This window comes from Garra rufa, chromosome 11 (assembly GCF_049309525.1).
Source record: "Garra rufa chromosome 11, GarRuf1.0, whole genome shotgun sequence".
NCBI lineage: Eukaryota > Metazoa > Chordata > Actinopteri > Cypriniformes > Cyprinidae > Garra > Garra rufa.
Window position 1 is genome coordinate 11,733,498 of NC_133371.1, and position 21,882 is coordinate 11,755,379.

The 21,882-nt window shown below is 36.6% G+C and overlaps 1 protein-coding gene across 1 annotated transcript; it reads left to right on the top strand.

The window, feature by feature from the left end:
- The first annotated feature begins 100 nt into the window (after positions 1 to 100).
- On the top strand, positions 101 to 19,823 carry LOC141346214 (uncharacterized protein C14orf132). Its single transcript, XM_073851119.1, has 3 exons — positions 101 to 181; positions 2,617 to 2,760; positions 16,220 to 19,823. Exons 1-3 carry the CDS (start codon positions 101 to 103, stop codon positions 16,436 to 16,438), a joined length of 444 nt encoding a protein of 147 aa, XP_073707220.1. The 3' UTR covers positions 16,439 to 19,823.
- Positions 19,824 to 21,882: the final 2,059 nt, after the last annotated feature.

Below are 21,882 nucleotides of genomic sequence, written 5' to 3' on the forward strand. Positions count from 1 at the left end.
TTGCCACATTTAGCCACGAAACTTGCTACCTAGCACATTTTTAAGGGTGTACTCACACTAGGCATTTTGAACCGGTTTGTTTGACTAGTGTGAGCGCTCCATGCCGTGCTCATGGGTGGTTCGTTTAGCCGTCTCTGACCCGGTCGGAAGAGGTGGGTCAGTTCGGTTGGGCTTGAGTGTGGTACGCATGCAGTACGAACCGCACTGGAGCACAAAACAGATACTATTTTATGTGCGCTACTGTCATCGTTATGACTGCAAACATATTCTATTACTACCACTACAATTCAATTAATTTAATTCAATCAAACATAGACGCATTTAGGTAGATCGAAGGCACATCACCTTCAAAAACTAATGTGACGTTAATCCTCTGCATCTTCAGTGGCTCAGATGTCGGGAGTAAATGAAGACAGCTATGATCATTATTATATCCAACAGCAAAACACCTCAATCGCTTAGGAGCCATTCTTGTCTATGTCCCTGCTGGCGTCAAAACAATGGCATTTGAAATGTCAGCTATCGTGGGAGCAGCCTTGGTCTCTGTGACATCACAGAAGTGCCAAAAAGCTGAGAATGGCTTAATTTGAAAAATGGGATATAATTTATAGGGATTAAAAAAATACCATTGAGTGGATTTTTATCAGTATAGGGTGGATGTGTACACACACTGCCACACGTTTATGTTCAAACAACATGTAAAAGTGAGTTTTGCATTTGATGACCCCCTTAAAACCAAATAAATATGTCCCAACATTTTAATGGTTTTAATGATTAATAGTTGATGATTTGTAATGGTATTTGTAGTGGAAACCATTAGAATTTCTGTGATGGTTCCTGTTTTTTATTTATTTATTTATTTTTCTCAGCAGGGATGCGGTGTAGAATGACCCAGGGTTAATTATTTCAAATGTGAAAAGCCCTCAAGTTGTTGGCTGGAGAATCTCAGCAGATTGGCAGAGACTTGAACCACTGAGATTATAAGCAGCTATACACACATATAAAGACACATCCTTAAAAATGCTCTTCCTTTTTTATTATCTCTGTCACACATACACATACACACACACATGCGCACATCACATCCGGTCTCCTCATGCGTGATCAGAGCACACACCAGTGCCTGAAGCGACTGCTGTACTGTCCGCTCTGCAGTCCAGTTTAAAACCAAAACTGGTGAGTGGGAGAATAAAACTGTGTGACATGAAATGACATCTGAATGAACACTAAGGTAAAGCACAGTACAGGAGACCAGCACTATGAGACAAGTATGTATGAGGACACAAGAGAAAAACAAACACTTTGGCTTAATTCTGCAGCAGTTGAAACAAAATCTACCTTGCCTTGCACTGTAACATTATATAATGCAGAATGTGTTGTATTGTGTGATTTTGTTTAACATGATTAAGGACAGAGATTTTTAACTCACCATTGCTTGCCTATCATTTATCCAGAATGCATTAGTTCACAGGCACTGTACTGTATCAAGTTACAGCCCTCTAGTGCTTAAGCCATTAAGTTAACCAATATAGTGTGACAGAAGTCTAAAGTTTTTGTTCAAATGACATAGGCTCTCTTTTTTACAATACTTTGGGGCGAGAGATGGGAGTTTTTCTCTGTTCACTGCGTTTTAGCACTCATTGTGTGTCCGCATGAGGCATCTGCTCCCATCAGCCTCAAGCAGCTCCTCAGCTTTTGTTATCACTTAATAAAGCAAATGTGTAAAAATAGCCTTAGCCAGAAGGTTAATAATATTTAACAGTTTGAAGTTATTTCAGGCCTGGAGGAATAAGACGTCTGTGAATGACAGATTGCCTCAAAAAGACAGTTCCTTCTAGCCCAGAAGATGCTTTATTTCGTAAAATATAAGCATCACTGCACAGCTTACATAATTTTTCCTAATAGTATTATGTCCCTCAAAGTATTTCTATTTTTCTGTCATACCATTAAATGCTTTATTACAGCAGGTAACTCCTAAAAGTGAATTTTGAATATCTATTTGGTGAAGGTTGTTTAAAAGATTTGGAAATTATATGTATTCAATAAGTCTTCAAGAATTTGTAATATGACATTCTGGCCCTTAAAAGGAAAATAGGGCATTCACAATGATGAATAATTCAATAGAAATGTCAACTTCAATTCAAGCAAGCCAATCAGTTTCCACCATCACGTTAGTCCACAACAAATGTGCTTGCGGTTAAGGGAACAGGTGAAGAAGCTCTGAAAGTTGCCCAAATATCAGTAATGCTAATGAATGACCGCAAAACAAGAACGCAAAGCCATATGATATATATATATATATATATATAATATGATGGAATGCAAGTTTTTGTATCTATGTATTTTATGTATTATTTGTCATATGGTGATTCTTAAATTGAAAAATGTTTAGACTACAATTATAATGTTTTTTTTTTATCGTTTATGTACATCAGCATAATTATCAGGAAATGTAACAAAATGTAATTTGGTTTCATCAATGAAACTAGCTCCAACAATAATTTTAAAAAGTTTAAAAGAGGTAGTAGTTCAAGTGTCAATGTGTTAGTGTCAAAGAAAAAGTATAAATAATTCCGTAAGGATGGCGTGCACGTGCACGCCTGCAGCTGAATTCAGCAGCAGAAGTGCGCGCCGCGCAGGCAGCCACGCGCGTACAGCCGCGACAGTGAGACCCCACGAGAGGAGGAGAGTTCATCTCATCATCCCAACATCCGCGGACAGGAGCAGACGAGGATGGAGTTATCTCTGATGGCAGCGCAGGTAGGACTTAGAGCGTCATTTTATTATCAATTTATGCTTTAATACTCATAATTGAGGCTAATTAGAGGACTGAAAGACCGCCATAGATTAATGTATTGCAACAGGACTTACTTGGTTATAATGGGTTTTTATTAATGCAGCAACTTCTGGTAGCTGATGTTCGAGTAGAGTGTTTTTATAACACTTAACACCATATTCCAAGTGAAAGTTAAAAGGCTTTTTTTTTTCAAAAGTTTACATACACCTTGCAGAATATGCAAAATGTTATTTTACCAAAATAAGAGGGATCATACAAAATGCATGTTATTTTTTATTTAGTAATGTCCAGAACAGTTAAACTGCCCGCTGTTCTTCAGAAAAAAATCTTCAAGTCGTACAAATTATCTCACTCTATGATTTTGAGATCCATATTTTCACACTGAGGACAACTGAGGGACTCAGTTATGCAACTAATAAAAAAGGTTCAAACACTCACTGATGCTCCAGAACGAGAAGACATACATTAAGAGCTGGGGGTGTAAACTTTTGAACAGAATGAAGATTATTATTTTGCCTAAATATCATATTTTTTAATTTAGTACTGCCCTTCAGAAGCTACAGAAGATACTTACTTGTTTCCCAGAAGACAAAATAAGTTAAATTTACCCTTATTTTTCAAATTCAAAACATTTTCACCCCCTGGCTCTTAATGAATCGTGTTTTCTGGATCTCAAAATCATACAGTCATTGTTGGAAAAGGTTCAAACACACAAAAATGCTGAAAGAATTTGTGGGACTTAAAGGATTTTTCTGAAGAACAGCAGGCAGTTTAACTGTTGGGACTCATGAACAACTATCACTAAACAAACAAACATGCATTTTGCAAGATCTCTCTTATTTTGGTAAAATAATGAACATTTTGCAGATTCTGTAAGGTGTATGTAAACTTTAGACTCTAGTTCATGATTTAGCAAAGAAACACTTCCAAACTTTTTGTAACAGTGCAATTAAAATGTTAGATGATCATTAAATGTTAGATTTAAAAACATTTAATGATAATGTAAAAAAAAAAAAAAAAAAAAAAAAAAGAAAAGAAAAGAAAAGAAAAGAAAGAAAGGTAAAAAATAAGGCCATTTAAGAGAGTTTGTTTCTTCATCACATTTGGAGAAATGTAGCATTACATCACTTGGCCACTAGTGGATCCTCTGCAGTGAATGGGTGCCGTCAGAGTAAGAGTCCCAACAGCTGATAAAAAACATCACAGTAATCCACATGACTCCAGTAAATCAATTCACATCTTGAGAAGTGAAAATGTGTGTACTTGTAAGAAATAAACCCATCATTATAGACTTTTAACATTTTAAACAGTTGCTGGTCTGAATCAGGTGAGAAATCTGCACAGATCAAGCACTGTTTACAATCCAAAATAGTTTTAAACAAATATGTGTGTGGAATTTGACATGAGAAGACAACAGGAGATGGACTCTTTCACTGGAGGAAGACTGGAGTTGTGTGGATTACTTGTGGATTATTGTCATGTTTTTATCAGCTTTTTTTCATTCTGACAGCACCCATTCACTGCAGAGAATCTATTAAGCATGTAATAACTCATTCTGTGTGAGCATATTTTAGATCCCTTCTAAAACAGGACAAATTATTGCTATTTTACAGGGGCAGTAATAATTAATATAAATTTCCTGTAAATAAAAAAAAAATGTACACTTTTATTTTCGTAGTAGCGAAGTACAGCTGAAAACTCTCAACGAGTGTCTTATTGTGAAGCATCTGGTGATGATGGCTAATTAATCAACCTGTTTTTTTGGACACTTTATTATCAAGTGACAGAATGCTAATTAGAATTGTAAATTGGCCACCGGTCGCATCTGTTCCTAAACTCATGCAGCTCTGATCACAGATGGAAATATGTGACCATGGACACCCATGTGTGCTCATTTATAATGTTTAATGATATAGAGCTCAAATGTGTAAAACAGTTGCTGTAGGCATGAAACATTGGTAACACTTATAAAAACCTTAATTAGATTTTATTGCATGACTCTCCAGAATACTTGATTCTGATTGGTCCGTTATTTTTGTATAATGACGGTAAACTGAGTTTGACAGATGTGGTCTGTTTCTCCAAACATAATAAATAATTTCAACTCTTCTCGATATTTAATGTCCCTTATTAATATTTTACATGTGTTACCAAAGCATTTTTTTGGAGGCGCATTCACAGTTTAAGAGTTGACAGTCGACAGTCAACAGTCTCAGTGAGCAGGTAATTTGAGGTTAGGGATTTCTTGAATCGAGAGTGAAGCTATAGAGCAGTGTTTTCTATTTATATTTAATGTACGGTTCAAGGCCTTGAACATTGCTCAGCTCTTGGGAAGTCGCACTCCTTCAAGTTTACATGAAAGGCATTTTAGAGTTTCTCAAGAAAACTCTTCTATCGAAATCTCTGTCAGGAAATGACAGTAAAAAGCAGAGTCATCTCCAGTCTCAGCAGGACGCACATACTCACAACAGCTTTATTCAGTGACAAATGAGACGGATGGGAAGAGTGTAGAAAGGGTTTAGGGTCTGTCTCAGGCTGACAGGTGATTTATTCCGCACAGGTGAGGCAGCAGCTTTCATCCAGAGAGGATAATGCTAATACATGTCACTGAGTGTCATTCTGTTTACTGACATTTCATTACTTTATTAGCTTATTATGGGGTATTTAGAGTGTGTGTGTCAGTCTCTGATGCTAATTCATGAAAAACTAAAAAATATGATGCAAAAACTTAACCAAAAGTTTATAAGTTCATAAGGCATTTTTGGTATTTATAATATCAATTAATCTTTATATTTGAAGACTTTAAAATAAGGTCGGTTAACATTAATTAACTGACATTAACAATGAGAAAATACATTTGTTACAGTATTAATCTTTTGACCAGGATTTTAACAGGCTATAAAATGTGTATAGAAAGAAGGTGTTCGAAACCTGACAGAAATGTTACTGAAAGTGAGTTGTCACAGAAATAAGAGAGAAAATTGTCAGGAATATTTTACAAAAAAAAAAATTAAAGTTTTTTTCATCGGATTTGGAGAAATGTTGCATTCCCTCACTTGCTCACCAACATATCCTCTGCAGCAAATGGGTGCCATCAGAACGAGCTGATAAACACATCACAATAATCCACAATAATCTACTTTTGTGTTTGTAAGAAACAAATCCATCATTAAGACATTTTAACATTAAACTGTTAAAAGAGTCCTCTATTCATAATATTGCTTTCTAGAATAAAACCATCATCCAGTCTGAATCAGGAGAGAAATATGCACAGATCTAGCACTGTTTACAATTCAAAACACGTTTTGACGTGAAAGGACAGCTGGAGATGGACTTTTTTACTGGAGGAACCATTATTATGGACTCATGTTTCAACCAGAAGTCATGGTTTAAGATTAAAATGTCTTGATGAATTTGTTTCTTGCAAACATGCAGCTTTTGGCTTCACAAAACGTTAACTGATAGACTGGAATGTGGATTACTTGTGGATTATAGTGATGTTTTCATCAGCTGTTTGGACTGATTCTGACGGTACCGATTCCCTGCAAAGGATCAATTGGTGAGCAAGTGACGTTATGCTACATTTCTCCAAACCTAATGAAGAAACAAACTCATCTGCAGTGTCTTGTTCATTTTTTTCACATTTTGTTACATTGCTGCCTTATGTTAAACTGCTTTAAATGACTTTTTTCCCCACATCAATCTTTACTCCATACACCACATCAAAAGCAAAAACTGGGTTTTAACATCTTTGCAAATGTATTAAAAATAAAAAAACTTAAATGATGCATAAGTATTCATACCCTTATCTGGGACAGTTGAAATTTAGCTCAGATGTTACTACACTTCGAGTAGAGTTAACCTGTCCAGAAAAACTGTATGTAGAGCTCAGAGACAGGATTGCATCAAACCACACATCTGGGAAAGAGCTCAGAAAAAATTCTGCTGCATTGAAGATTCACAGAAGATTGTAGTCTACATTACCCTCAATGGAAGAAGTTTGAAACAACAAGGACTCTTCATAGAGCTGGCCTCCTGGCCAAACTGAGCAATTAATGGAGAAGGGCTTTAGTTAGACTGGTGACCAAGAACCTGATGGTCACTCTAGTTGAGCTCCATGATCATATATGGAGATAGGAGAACTTACAGAAGGACAAACATCACTGCAACATTTCACCAATCTGGGCTTTATGGGGATGTGGCAAGACTTAATTCTCTCCTCAATGAAGGCACACACTTGGAATTTACAAAAAAAAAAAAGCCCCTAAAAGACCCCCGGATTGTGAGAAACAAGATTCTCTGGTCTGATGAGCCTCAATTCCAAGCATCATGTTTGAAGGAAACCAGCTCTGCTCATCACCTACAGAGTACCATCTCAAAAGTAAAGTGTGGTGGTGGCAGCCTCATGCTGTGGGCTGTTTTTCAGTGGCAGGGAATAAAGGACTCGTCAGAGTAGAAGAAAAGCTCAATGCACCAAAATATTGAGAAAACCTTAATGAAACCCCAGTCCAGAGCATTCAGAACCTCAGACTTGGCAAAAGGTTTACCTTCCAACAGGACAATGACCCTAAGCACAAAGCACGAGTGGCTATTAGACGACTCTGTGAATGTCTTTGAGTGGCCCATCCAGAGCCTGGGCTTGAACCCAATCATGCATTTCTGGAGAAACCTGAAAATGTCTGCCAGACCCCATCCAAGCTGACAAAGCTTGAGAGGTAAAGAGGTGAGGCGAAGAATGGCAGATAATTGCCAAATGTTGATGTGCAAATCTTGTTGCATCTTACCCAAAAAGACTTTAAAGGTGCTTCAGCTAAGTACTGAGTTAAGGGTATGAATACTAATGCAATGTACTTACGCTTAATTCTGCAGGTGTTTGTTATGTTTGTGTGTGTGCATGTGCACCACATTTGTCATCAGTCAAATGTCTGTGCAGCTCAGAATAACACGATTCACTAATATTTTCTGTAATATGAATGACAGAACAGCTGAAGATGGATTGATTTTTCATGTTTAGTTTATTCCCTCTTGCAATCTGAATGCATTTGTGCTCTTAATGGAAAATACTCTGGTTGTGCCACAGACTGGATTAAAAAGATGGATGACATCTGATGAGCTTCTCAAATGCATTAAACATTTAAGGCAGCAGCTTTTTAGATTGAATTAGGTCGATTTTTTTACACCGTGACTGTGCAGTTTGCACATAATATTAGGCCTACAGTTGGAAGTTGTCTTTGCCACACAGTAGATCATGACCAGATGCTCTGGTCATTATCCATGATCCTGGTTTGCATGTTTGAAAGACCCAATCTGATGAAGCATTTCCAAGGCTTAATGTTTTCGTTTAGATTAAAACACACATGAATGCATTGCCCATGCCTACGAACACACACAGATGCATGGAAAAAACAGGAGGACTGATGGACAGATGGACAGCAGAAGAGATATTTGGCAGTTTGCAGTATCTGAATAAAGTGAGATTGGTCTGATTTTGCTGGATTAGAGACTGACAATAATCCAGCAGAAAGATTACTCTCTCTCTAACACACACACACATTAACAAACGTGTGAATCCGTGTACAGTTGCCGTAGAGTATGAGCGACGGGAATCTTATAAACACTTTATCCACCAGTCAACTCGGAAGCAGAAACCTAGAGGTACTCATTTGACTTTCTCTACATTTGTTTCTTTTCCTCTTCCCCTTTAACTTAAATTAACTGCTGATTGTCTTTTTTGTTTCTACTGTCTCTCCATCTTTTCATCTAACATGTATAGTTCCTAAACTGTTCTGATAGGAATTGTATGTGTCTTTTTGCTTGTGATATTTACACATTCATGCAGCCATACATATGTTACTCTCATGACCTTTCTGCTTCTGCTTCTAATATAAAGCTTTTGTGAATGGTAAATGTGGTTTGATAGCTGGATTGTGGTTAATCAGTTGAATATCAATGGCTTGTTTTTGGGTTCTCTGAGTAAATCAAATTTAATTTTAAATTGTAGAAAAGTTATTCAGATTTTAAGCAGCATGTTACCTTTAAAATTAAAGTAATTAAATAATAATTAATTAAACAAATTTAATTAGTAATAATTAATTAAATAAATAATAATTAATAGGTTGTGACAAAAAAAAATTGCATTAAATTTGACATTTAAATTCATTTAAGTAGATGTATAATTTATGGTTAAGCCTTATGATTAAGCCTTTGTTGTTAGAAACATTTACTCTTAACATTACTACTACTACTACTACTACTTATGGAAGCCCGTTTCAGCCACTGAATACAAAATTTAAAAAAAAGGATACTTTTTCTCTCAGAACTGCGTGATACAATCTTTTTTTGTTTTTACAAAAAAATACTGATACTGAAATTTTACCAAAAAATACTGATATGTTCACAGAATTGCGAGTTTATATCTCAGAATTCTGACTTTATATTTTGCAATTTCGAGTTTATATCACACAATTTTGACTCTATAACTCACAATTGCGACTATTTTTTAAGAATTGCAAGTTTATATCTCAGAATTCTGACTTTATAACTGAGAAAAAAAGGCATAATTGTGTGATAACCTCACAACTGCGAGTTATTAAGTCAAAATTGTGAGATATAAACTCTTGCAAGTGTGAGTTTATATCTTACAATTCTGAGAAAAAAAGTCAGAATTGTGAGATACAAAGTCAGAAATTGCGAGAAAAAAGTCAGAATTGCAAGATACAAAGTTGCAATTGCGAGAAAAAAAGTCAGAAATTGCAAGATACAAAGTCAGAAATTGTGAGAAAAAAGTCAGAATTGCAAGATACAAAGTTGCAATTGAAAGAAAAAAAATCAGATATTGCGAGATACAAAGTTGCAATTACGCGAAAAAAAGTCAGAATTGTAAGATACGAAGTCGCAATTGCACGAAAAAAAGTCAGAAATTGCAAGATACAAAGTCAGAAATTGTGAGAAAAAAGTCAGAATTGCAAGATACAAAGTTGCAATTGAAAGAAAAAAAATCAGATATTGCGAGATACAAAGTTGCAATTACGCGAAAAAAAGTCAGAATTGTGAGATACGAAGTCGCAATTGCAAGAAAAAAAGTCAGAAATTGCGAGAAAAAAAGTCAGATATTGCGAGATACAAAGTCACAATTGTGAGAAAATAGTCAGAATTGTGAGTTTATATTGCACAATTCTGACTTTATTTCTCACAATTGTGAGTTTATATCCCGCAATTCTGACTTTATACCATAGCAATTCTGACTTTATAACTCACAATTGTGCATTTATATCTCACAGTTCTGAGAAAAAAAGTCAAATTTGCGAGTTTATATAAAGCAATTCTGAGAAAAAAGTCAGAATTGCGAGATGTAAACTTGCAATTACAAGAAAAAAAAAATCAGATATTGCGAGATACAAAGTTGCAATTACGCGAAAAAAAGTCAGAATTGTGAGATACGAAGTCGCAATTGCAAGAAAAAAAGTCAGAAATTGCGAGAAAAAAAGTCAGATATTGCGAGATACAAAGTCACAATTGTGAGAAAATAGTCAGAATTGTGAGTTTATATCGCACAATTCTGACTTTATTTCTCACAATTGTGAGTTTATATCCCGCAATTCTGACTTTATACCATAGCAATTCTGACTTTATAACTCACAATTGTGCATTTATATCTCACAGTTCTGAGAAAAAAAGTCAAATTTGCGAGTTTATATAAAGCAATTCTGAGAAAAAAGTCAGAATTGCGAGATGTAAACTTGCAATTACAAGAAAAAAAAAGTCAGAATTGCGAGATACAAAGTCGCAATTGCGAGAAAAAAAGTCAGAAATTGCGAGAAAAAAGTCAGAATTGCAAGATACAAAGTTGCAATTACGAGAAAAAAAGTCAGATATTTCGAGATACAAAGTCAGAATTGTGAGTTTATATCGCGCAATTCTGACTTTATTTCTCAATTGTGAGTTTATATCCCGCAATTCTGACTTTATAACTCACAATTGTGCATTTATATCTCACAGTTCTGAGAGAAAAAGTCAAAATTGCGAGTTTATGTGAAGCAATTCTGAGAAAAAAGTCAGAAATGCGAGATGTAAACTTGCAATTACGAGAAAAAAAAGTCAGAATTGTGAGATAAAAAGTTGCAATTACTTTTTAAATGTTTTATTCAGTGGCGGAAACGGGCTTCCATAACTACTACTACTACTAATGATAATACATTTTCAAATAACCATTTTTTTATTAGGTTACGCATAAATTAATTTATTAATAAATGATAAACTAGACAAAAAACCTAATTAAAAAAAAATTGACAAATAAAAAAACTTAAAAAAGTTTTTATTTACCATTTTTAAATGAAATTAAATTTAAACTTAAATTTCTGGATCACTCTGTATTGCACCTAGCATTTAAGTTTGGTTTGGTTTAGTTGAAATCTTTACTGTAAACTCAAGCAGCTCAAGGATACCAGGGACTGCATGGTTAAAATGCTGTATTTTTTTGTGGCTTATGTTGTGAAGGGCGGTGGGTTAATGATGTGTGCGTTTCCTCTGGTGAACTCTGTGGGAAGCCGATATGTTTCTGAAGTGTGACACAGGGTTTATATGATGGAGGCTTTACAGCATGTACAGCTGTTCATCCTGAAATCTGAACAAATCTGTCAGCTGCTGCACTGAACAAACGCCTGTTTACATGGAGACAATGCCTCATTAGTGAATCACAGCTGATAACAGCCTTTAACTGTGACAAACAACACTAGTCGCTGACTACTAGTAGGCAAATGTGTTTTCTGTGTCTGTGTGTGTATGTGTGGACTAACAGTATGTGCTGTAGTATTAATATATCAATATATCTAATGCATATAATATTCTATTGACCTATATCGAATTTTGAACATCTTTTTTGGCTCCTAATCTAATCATATTAAGACTTGGTTCGCAGTATGTAGCTAATGAGCCATATTCAGTAATCTTAAAGATAATGACGGAAAACTATACATCACTTGAAATTAGTTTCAATGTGACACATCATTAATTTGAATTAAGAGTAAAATAGATTTTACTCTCATGAGGCAGACTCATGCTTTATCCACATGGAGCAGATCTGAAATTTCTGTCAGTTTTAAATTAACATTAATCTATTTTGTACATGCATGTTATACAGTAGATGATACTGTGAAAACCGTGCATACTTGTTTTTTTGGACCTTGGTTAATAAAAATTTCAAAGCATGCATCTTCTAGTGAAGATGCCAGTCTTTCTCCAGTGATGGATGCAGGGCTTCTCCACCCAAAAATGATTTTTTTTTGTGATTAATTACTTAATAACTCTGGTCGTTCCAATACTTATAAGACCTTCGTTCAGTGTTGCATGCGTCGTGGTACTCTCATGAACATGCAAAGAGTGACATGGAAGAGACTAAATTGTTGAATAAAGTTGTTTTTGTTTTCTTTTTACACAGAAAGTATTCTCATAGCTTCATAAAATTACATTGAACCACTAATTTTACATGGACTATTTGCTATGACTGGTACGGTCTGGTAGGTGAAATATTAAGCTAGTATCTTAATTAACACTGCTTGTACGTTCCTTTCCACCTATTAACAGTTTGTCAAAATATTGCGCCCTTTCCTGCTTACTAAGTTCTTCTCTATATAATTTAAAGGAACTGTATGTAAGAAATTTATTTTAGTTAATCATAGAATGGCCCTGACATGTCACTAGACATTAAGAAATCATGTTCATTTCAAATACTTATATCACTGACAACAGTGGTCCGGCCAGGATATTGTCATTTAAAAGTGAAAGTTGCAGCCCACAACTGATGTTATTGTTGTCATTTTGTGTTTTGGTCTGAGGCTCCACCCTCCAGCTATCTACTAATCACGAAGTCAGTAGAGTTTCGTCATCCGGGTTGCCAGCTCTGTTCCAGCTGCAGCTATGTGTCGGATAAAACATGTATAACGTTACGAAACCTAAAAGACCTCGTTATGAATCCAAAATACGTCGTGACAAAGTCCGAAATAAAACAAGGATTAGTATAGGATTAGCCTTTGAAAGATAAAGACGGCTGAAAACGGAGAAGAATTTGAAGACAGACTGCAACGTTGCTAATTTTCTCCTGGACAGGTAAGATTCATCTATGTTTGGCTAACTTTGCTTCCGTACACAGTGGATTTTCCACTGTCACCCGTGCTAAATGCGTTCATAAAAAGCTTTATATCGCACCACTAGCAGGGTATGAAAACAATCTATGTTCCGACTGAAATGTGGTATTACACCGTGTCTACACCGGATGCGCCGCAACAGCTAAAGTCTGTCTACATTGGACGCGACAAAGCGACCGTTGCAAATCATTTAAAATTTGTGTGAGCACGTCATAAATAGAACGCGGCAGCAGATTACTGTCGGGGATTTGCCGTGTCGCGCTGCATCCAGTGCAGACAGCATAATAGGTTCTATTGTATTTTGTCGCATCGCGCCGCGCCACTCGCGTCCGGTGTAGACACGGTGTTACAGTACTGTACATCTTTACGAAATATTTGGCTAATCGCCATTAGTAAATTTTTGTGATACATAATTACTTCGCAAAACATCTCTCGTGAAGCAACAGAAGAAAAAAAAATACTGTGTAGGACTCGTCACTTGCCATTGGAATCTCCTTGTAGCAGCCTACGTTCCTGCTGGATCCTGCAGCTTAGCTGGCAACCTGGAGTCAGGGGGGAGAGGGAGGGGATACACCGTTCTACAGTATTTTCAAAGTGATTGCAGTACCAGTTTTGGCCACAATCCTACATACGGTTCCTTTAACAGCTTCCACACATTTGATTCTGTGGTTTAGACAGCATAAATTAGCAGAACAAAGTATTCAGTAGTACATAACATCCCAGCATGGGCGACATTAGGGGGGGGCAAGGGGGGGCAGTCATGGAATCCTCGACAGCCCCGCTGCAACTGCTTTAGCCAAGCTTAGGCTCGGTTGTACTTGGGAACTAGACGGTGCTAAACGAAAGCAAAGCAATTGAAGATCTGGCAAACTATCCAACGTGTTTTTGCAGCGTTGAGCAATGTAGCCAATCACAGACATATCTGTTGTTTCCGAACAGTCTTGTCAGAATTCACTCACTGCTGAAAGCGCCTGATCGGTTTTTATTAAGTGCCGTTTTGTGCGCTCGTGAATCATCTTGAGTGTAGACGCGATGTAAATAAAATATTAATTGTGTAGTTTAGAGAGCTTTATTAATTATAACGGAATTTTGTTAGATCTCTATGAAATTTTAGTGATAATAAGGGGAGCGTGCTTTGCACTTTCCAGGCTATAATCCATTTAGAATTTGTATGAAACTTTCGTTTTTCGGCACATGCAAGCTGATATGTTTTGGGAGTGACATTTGCATATTTACGCTGGGTTTATTCTCGAAATAATGGTGAAGCAATAGACTGGATAAAAATATATTTTCCCCTTCTCCCAAAACAACTTACTGTTTCAGCTATAAAATAGTTCAGTTTTGTATGTAATGGCAAAATGTTTATATTTAGTTTCGTTTTTTATTCAGCTAATTTAGAAAAACGCTTGGAGCATTTTTTATTCGCTAAATATATATATATTTACCGAACAGCGCCCAGCGGAAGACTGATCATAGTCTGTTTGATCAGTTTGCCTTCTCAAATCATCACAATTGCCTAAAATGAAATCTATAGATATAAAACAGTTCAAGTATAAAACAATGGTAGTTTAAACGTTACAGATACATGTGCGCTATATGCGCATAGTTTGTGCAGAAAGTGGAAGCTAAAGCTTGCAGGACATCGAGGCACCAGCGCGATCATTGCATTTTTTTCATTGAAAGCAATTTAAAATTATCCGTCATTTTTGCTCACAAAGTACGAGTAATACTTCGAAAAAAACGTTACAGCATTTTTATAAAACAAGGAAAACAAAAATTATGTGCTTTCTGCCGTCTGGTTCTTGAACAGGAGTGCTTAACAAAATGAAGCGAAATGCATGCCTCACAGACATAATAAATACATTTATAGAAAGCTTTAAATTATTACTTAACGAAATAAAACAAATCAAAAGCACAAACTCTTTCATGTAATCCATAAAGATGAATTTCTCTCTAAAGGCGCGTCCAAAAAGGAGATTGCGAGTCAGGATCTTTGCGACACTGACTCAGAATACACAAATTAATTAATAAATAATTCATTTATGTCCTTACTCTTTCCTCGACACATTCATTGTTATTTATTTTTGCCGGTGCTTGGGGCGAGTTTTAGCCTATTGTGTGCGCTTGAACGTGGATTCAGCTGCGCTAAAGCACACTAAACGGTGTCTTGAGTCGGTCTCAAAAGTGAAAGCGAAAGTGAAGTTTCGTGTTGTTTCCACCAGCGCGGCATTTTTTTTCTTCACCATAATTGATGGATGTCTAAATTATGAAAATAAGGAGAAGCCTAAAACAGGCCCGATGCCGGCCCGGGTCTGAACTATGACGTGAAAATTGGCCCGAAGCCGTAGCCCTGGGGTGTAAAAAACAGTCAGGGCCCATCGGCCCGGGCTGAAGTGCAGCGCTTTAATTGACTGCTTTGATGTGCTGCAATACCCTAGGGCACTGTTTTAATGCTTACATCTGATTTTTTTTTTCTTGCCCCCCCTGACTCAAGAGTCAAATGTCGCCCATGCATCCCAGTGTCTCCAATATGGCTGTGGATCTGGGTAACTGACCAAACCGTGATGGAAAGGCAAACCCTCTGTACTATTTCAACTTGTTACTCACCATGAAAATAGCCTGGCATGGCATTAAAGCAGTCAACTAACCAAAGCGATTTCCTTTGACACCATATGAAGCGGTTTTTCGCCAACCTTCAAACAGCTGTTCTGAGGTCAGATGACGAATGATGAGTGTGTCTGGATCTGATGAATGGAGCTTGTCATTGTGCAGATAGAGGAGCAATGAGGTGACGAAGAGAAACAGAACACAATGATCATCGTTAGCTAGAATGCACCTGTACACCTCCAGACTGATGACATCATTCGCCAGATGGGAGCCATCAGAACATTACATGATAAATAGATATGTTTTTGTAGCCAGGTGCCACCATGAAACAGTGCAGAGCAGGAAAGTCAAGCTATTGTGAACGTTATCCAAAACACCTCTTAACTATTAAATGGTTGGTTCACCCAAAAATGGAAATTCTGTTATTAATTACTCACCTTCATGTCATTCCAAACCTGTTAGACCTTCATTTGTATTCTGAACACAAATTAAGATTTTTTTAATATTGCCAACTACTTGTCTGGCATGCATAATACAGCAAATTGTATTTTATATGTGAAAAATGCTTTTTCTTTTTCAGCTCACCACTTTTGTCTAAACACTTTCAGACTAAGACTAATTACATGAATCTTTACTTCATTACAAAGAGTTTCTTTTTGTCCTTTTCTTACAGCATTTTCAAGCAGTCAGCGGGGCCTTCATGGATTCTCCATACAACGGCAACACGTCCCTTCAGACCTCCACCTCCAACATCAACACCAGCTTCTCCAGACCAGCCGAGCAAGAAGAGGAGGGCAAATTCTCCAGCGATGCCATTTGGCTATGGGTGGCCGTCATTGCAACCATTGGCAACATTGTGGTGGTAGCAGTGGTGTGCGCCTGTGCCTTTTAGACTCCGTAGTCTGCAAGAACACAGCCTGAACTCCTGAACCTTCACCTGATTGCACCTTAGCACAGTATGTAGTATGCAAAGCAACAACTTCTGTCTCCTTCCTTCCAAAAAACATCCCCTTTAAGCACATTTAAATGCAGCCTGTTGATTTTTATTTTCATCAATCCACCTTATTTTTCAATGGGGAAGTAAGCTGCTTTCTGGTACGAAGTGGATAACGATAGTGGATAACGAAGTGCAGTAAATGGTAAAACTTGTTTGCACTTCAAACCATTGTGTTCAGAATTTCCTGTCAAACTTAACTCAATGCAAAACGTTCCATGGCTGGAACGTCGGAATGCTAAGGGGTTAAGATAATACATTAAAATAATATGGTAAGACACATCAGTTTGCAATATAAAGCAGCAAAACAAGCTGTTTTGTACAGCTAAGAAGCGGAAGCAAGACACATTAAATTTATAATTGGCAACGCCTGGTCTTACAGGAAAAATAAGGTGGATAGATCTGTCTTCCGACTAAACAAAATAATGAGTCATTTTTTCGTTAGAAAGGGTTGGTTACAGTTTGTTTGGTTATATAAACCAGCATTACACAACATTAGTGTCCAGTTGTTGACTAACCTGATCAACAAAATCCATGGGACACGTGTCTCTGTACAGTATAGCACTCGACTAAGTGTGCATGTTTGTGGGTGTCAGTTCTTGCTAAATCAGACAGATGGTGGTTGTCCGACGGGTTGACGCATTAAGCATGAGTTAACTGGCATCAGCTCATGCGCTTCTAATCATTCTGCCCACTTTTCTTCTTTTTTGCCTCTACTCGTGGGGTCAACACTGTTTTAAACCATTTTGGGACAATATAGGACCGATATATGATGCATGATGGTAAATGTTAGCAAGTATGAGAATGTGTTTTTCCACTCAAGTCATGTCAGAAAGATTATGTTTGTATTTGATTAAGTTGAACAAACAGGAACGACACTGCAAAGTCGTAATTACTCTGGATTTTCGTTAAGCCCTTGAGTTTCTGAGTTGACGCAATACAAATGTTGGATGCAATGGATGCAGGGTCTGTATTAAAGGGTAAATTTGTTAAAATGAATGAAAATATTTGTATTGGAAATGGAAAACAATATCTAAGTTGCATGTACAGAATACATTCGTAATTATGATAGAATATACAATGATTCAATTTACATAATCTTTATTAACCTAATAAAAATTAAGACAAAATACACCCAATGTGCATTTTTATTCATCTTTTTGTAGAAGTAGAGTTTAAAAGAAGTTAAAGAGTTAATCAATATCATATTTTGCATTATTAGTAGGGACAAACCATATAGCGGCAACCTGATCTCGTGATGAAAACGTACCTGTGGGAACTTTTTTGCGAAAGGCGCAAAATACATACCATACCGCCATATGTTTCGTGACATATTTGATGTGAGATCTCCACTGAGTGGTGCTAAAAAAAGTGTTGGTTTTCTTTCCCCTGGAACAGATAAACGTCCATTTGGTACGTTTTATGTAGTTGATTAGTCAAACCGTTCTTGAATAAAACACGAGCGAATTTGACGAAGAGCATGCAAAAATGGATGTGAGGTTATATCTCCGCAACAGTTTGCTGCATTGAGACCAAACTTGGCGTGTGTTGTAAGAACCATGACCTGAGGCTACCTGCACAGTTTCGGCACAGCACCACCTAGTGATCAGGAAATATGAAAAATTTTGGCTATTTTTGCTTTGGCCAAAAATTACAAAACTTGTCTCATTAGCTTAGGTGTAGCATGCTGAGTCAAACCATACAGAGTTTTCAAATGTCAGCCATTTTGGGTGTCGGCTATTTTGAATTTTGCCGTAAAATGCGACAAAATCTCAAAAACTTGGTATATGTGTCTGCCATGCTTTGACAGTACTCTAAGTTTAGGGGTAGCACCACCTTATGGACAAAAGTTATAAAGAAATTTCAAAAATGCTAATAACATTTGATTAAATTGGCCTATTATAAAAAAACTGGTCTCAAAATATTCCTTGGGTAAAGCCAAGAACATATATACCAATTTTTTTTTTTTTTTTTTTTTTGCCATAGTCGGCCAAACATCCTGTCTGCTATTTTGATTTCTAGTGAAAACCTACTTTTTTGAACTTCTCCTAGACTGTTGGTCCGATTTTCACCAAATTTGACTCTGCAGACCATGCTGGCAAAAAGTTTTGGATTTCGTATCGATATACGAAACGGTTATCATTTAACGCATCAACAAATTTCCTGGAATGATGCTAAACTGCATCTGACACTGTATCTCTGTAAAGCTTTGACATATTGACAGCAAACTTTGTATGTGTTGTTATCACCTCACACTGACCACGCCACATCAGTTTAGTAACAGCGCCACTTATAGGTCAAAAGTGATTTCCATTCATTTAGTGGTGCTAAAAAAGTGTTTGTTTTCTTTTCCCTGGAACAGATGAACGTACATATGGTACGTTTTATGTAAAGTTAGTTTTGTATGTGTCACCGCATTTGTGACTGGAAATGTCCACTGAGTGGTGCTATAACTCTAATGCACAATTGAAAAATTCAATTGCAAGAATGTTTTTTGATCTCTCATTTTTTAATCCTTTCATCATGAGTCATGTTTTTCACGGGATTCGTACCCAAGAATTCTGCATCCTAAATCCAATCCCGTGCTGTCTAAGCTACTGAGCAAGCTTGTTATGTCTGGAAAGCAAAACATATGGAGCTGTAATCATAACTGTGTACGAAAACGATTACAAAAGTGTTCATTTCTGTTGGAAACTGCAGTGATATGTACTTTTTAGTACATATTCGCATCTCGTGAAAAAGTTCCCAAAGGACTGTTTTCATCATGAGATCAGGTAGCAACCCAACAGCCTCATGCTAACCAGCCAATATTGACAATAATGCAGCATTTAGACTCAGTGTTTCCCATGTACTTACTTATGTATCCCAGTTTAATGTGTAGAGACTTTAACATCAGAAAAACTCACTTTTCAGTTTCAGTAAACCATAATATCATAATATCAACCCACTGCTCTCCCATTTAATTGTGTGTTATTAACAGTCTCTGGTCAGCTTCAGTCCAAGTTCATAGTTTAGTGTGATCACGTGCAAGATAATTTTAGTGCTTGAATGATCTTGAATCTCATCTTCTGTGGGTTACAGATTAAGCCACCTCATTAATTCCATCATAGCTCATTTTTCAATGCCCAAAAGTCTTTTTTTTTTTTTCTGTTGAAAGTCCACAGAGTTACTAATGGTCTGCTGGATCTGTGAACTTTAGACGTGACTTTAGTTCGAGCACGATTAATCAGACTGTGGAGGAGAGGTTCAGGTTAAGAGGTTAAAATGCATTAAGACTGAGCTCACAAGAGCTGAGTTGTGGGGAAATTCATTTTGTGTGTGTTTTTTTTTTTTTTTTTTTTTGTTCAGGAATGATATAGATTGTCTCGCTGTCCCTGTTTTCTTCAGAAGTTTGGTAGCAGGGCTGTGGTATTTTTCTGACTGTGTTTTGATCTCAGAAATGTGGCACAGCCCAGTGCCGAGTTTAACAGCATTTGTGTGCTTGGCTCCGGAGTCAGTGGAGACATTGGTGCCCATCACACACTTAACTACACCACAATGTGCCTTAGGAAACATAATGGTGCCCATCCGTAAGATCTAGTGTGGAATGATCCATCTGGTTTTGGAGGTATAATTTACTTTATAGTACATTTTATGGCTTTGTGTTTACTTGTCTGACTGTTAAGTACAATATACAGGTTCTTTTTCAGGGGCAGTAAGTGTTGCTTGGATTTAAACCATGGTGCTCACATGTGAAGCATGCTACATTCATGTGAAGACCACCAGATAAACAGGGATGAACAGATTATGTAATCCAGTAAATACTCTAACGATACTATAAGAGCATTATTACTTGGATCTCTGGGACAAATGATTCTCATATCATTCTCATTGCATCACATATTTACATTTAATGACTTTTAAATTACCTGTCAAAAGTTTGGAATCATTAATTTTTTTGAAAGAATTCTCAAGGCTGCATTTATTTAATCAATAATAAAGAAGAACAGCATATTGTGAAATATTATTATGATTTAGCGACAAAATAGCTGTGGTGTATTTTAGAATGCAGTTTGTTCCTGTGATGGCAAAAAATCATTTACATAATGCTGATTTACTGTCTCATTTGGCAGCACAACTGTTTTTAACATTTATAATAATCAGAATTTTTTTTTTGAGCAGCAAATCAGCATATTAGAATGATTTCTGAAGGATCGTGCAACACTGAAAACTGGAGTAATGATTCTAAAAATTCAACTTCAGTCACAGAAATATATTACATTTTAACATATATTCACATAGAAAACAGTAATTTAGGGGCCAGGCCCAAAGGTCCGTTGGCTTTCATATTACTGTTCTTCTGTTTCTGTTTCTTCTGCTCTTGAGTCTATGGCAGCCCATAGAACCGCTTGCGGGAAAGTTTTGTAATTTGGCACGCAGATATAGGACAGTCTCAACATTAACTATACCAAGTTTGGAGTCTCTAACTTAAACTCTCTAGTGCCACTACTTGTCCAAAGTTTCACTCCTGTTTATGCTAATAACTTTTGAACCGTAAAGTTCAGGTGGAAAATCCTTGGCTCATGCCAAATCAAATGGACACCAAAATTTAACAGTTGTAATGTTTAGTTTTTTTTTTTTGTTTTGTTTTGTTTGTTTTTTGTTATTTTTAGGTTTGTTAAACCTACCTTTTCAAACTCGTCCCAGCCAGTTTCTCTGATTTTCGTCAAAATTGACAGACCATACTGGCAAAAGTTATGGAATTCAAGCTGATTAGTCAAACCGTTCTTGAATAACCCATGAACGAATTTGACGAAGAGCATGCAAAAATGGATGTGAGGTTATATTTTCACAACGGTTTGCCACATTGAGACCAAACTTAGTGTGTGCTGTACGAACCATGACCTGAGGTTACTTGCACAGTTTCGGTGCAGCGCCACCTAGTGGTCAGGCAATATGAAAAATGCCTATTTGTGCCTAAGCTTGTGCCATTCGGTGTAGCATGCTGAGTCAAACCATACCCAATTTTTCCATGTCGGCCATTTTGAATTCTGTCAAAAAATGCGACGAAATCTCAGAAACTTGGTATGCACCATGCTCTGACAGCGCCACCTTATTGACAAAAGTTATAAAGAAATTTAAAAAAAAATGCTAATAATGTTTTATTAAATTAGCCTATTGTAATCAAACTGGTCTCAAAATATTCCTTAGGTAAAGCCAAGAACATAGATACCATTTTTTTTTTTTTTTGCCATAGTCAGCCGAACATCCTGTCTGCCATTTTGATTTATGTTAAAAAACCTTCTTTTTTAAACTGTAAATGATTTTCGCCAAATTTGACTCACATCATCTTTAGACAATGC

What these genes read in the sequence shown, in the direction of transcription:
- LOC141346214 (XM_073851119.1), top strand. Translation starts at nt 101, where the DNA reads ATGCCGTGCTCATGGGTGGTTCGTTTAGCCGTCTCTGACCCGGTCGGA. An exon ending in TTCGGTTGGGCTTGAGTGTG is followed by an intron (nt 182 to 2,616) that starts GTACGCATGCAG and finishes AGCTGAATTCAG; the next exon opens with CAGCAGAAGTGCGCGCCGCG. An exon ending in TATCTCTGATGGCAGCGCAG is followed by an intron (nt 2,761 to 16,219) that starts GTAGGACTTAGA and finishes CTTTTCTTACAG; the next exon opens with CATTTTCAAGCAGTCAGCGG.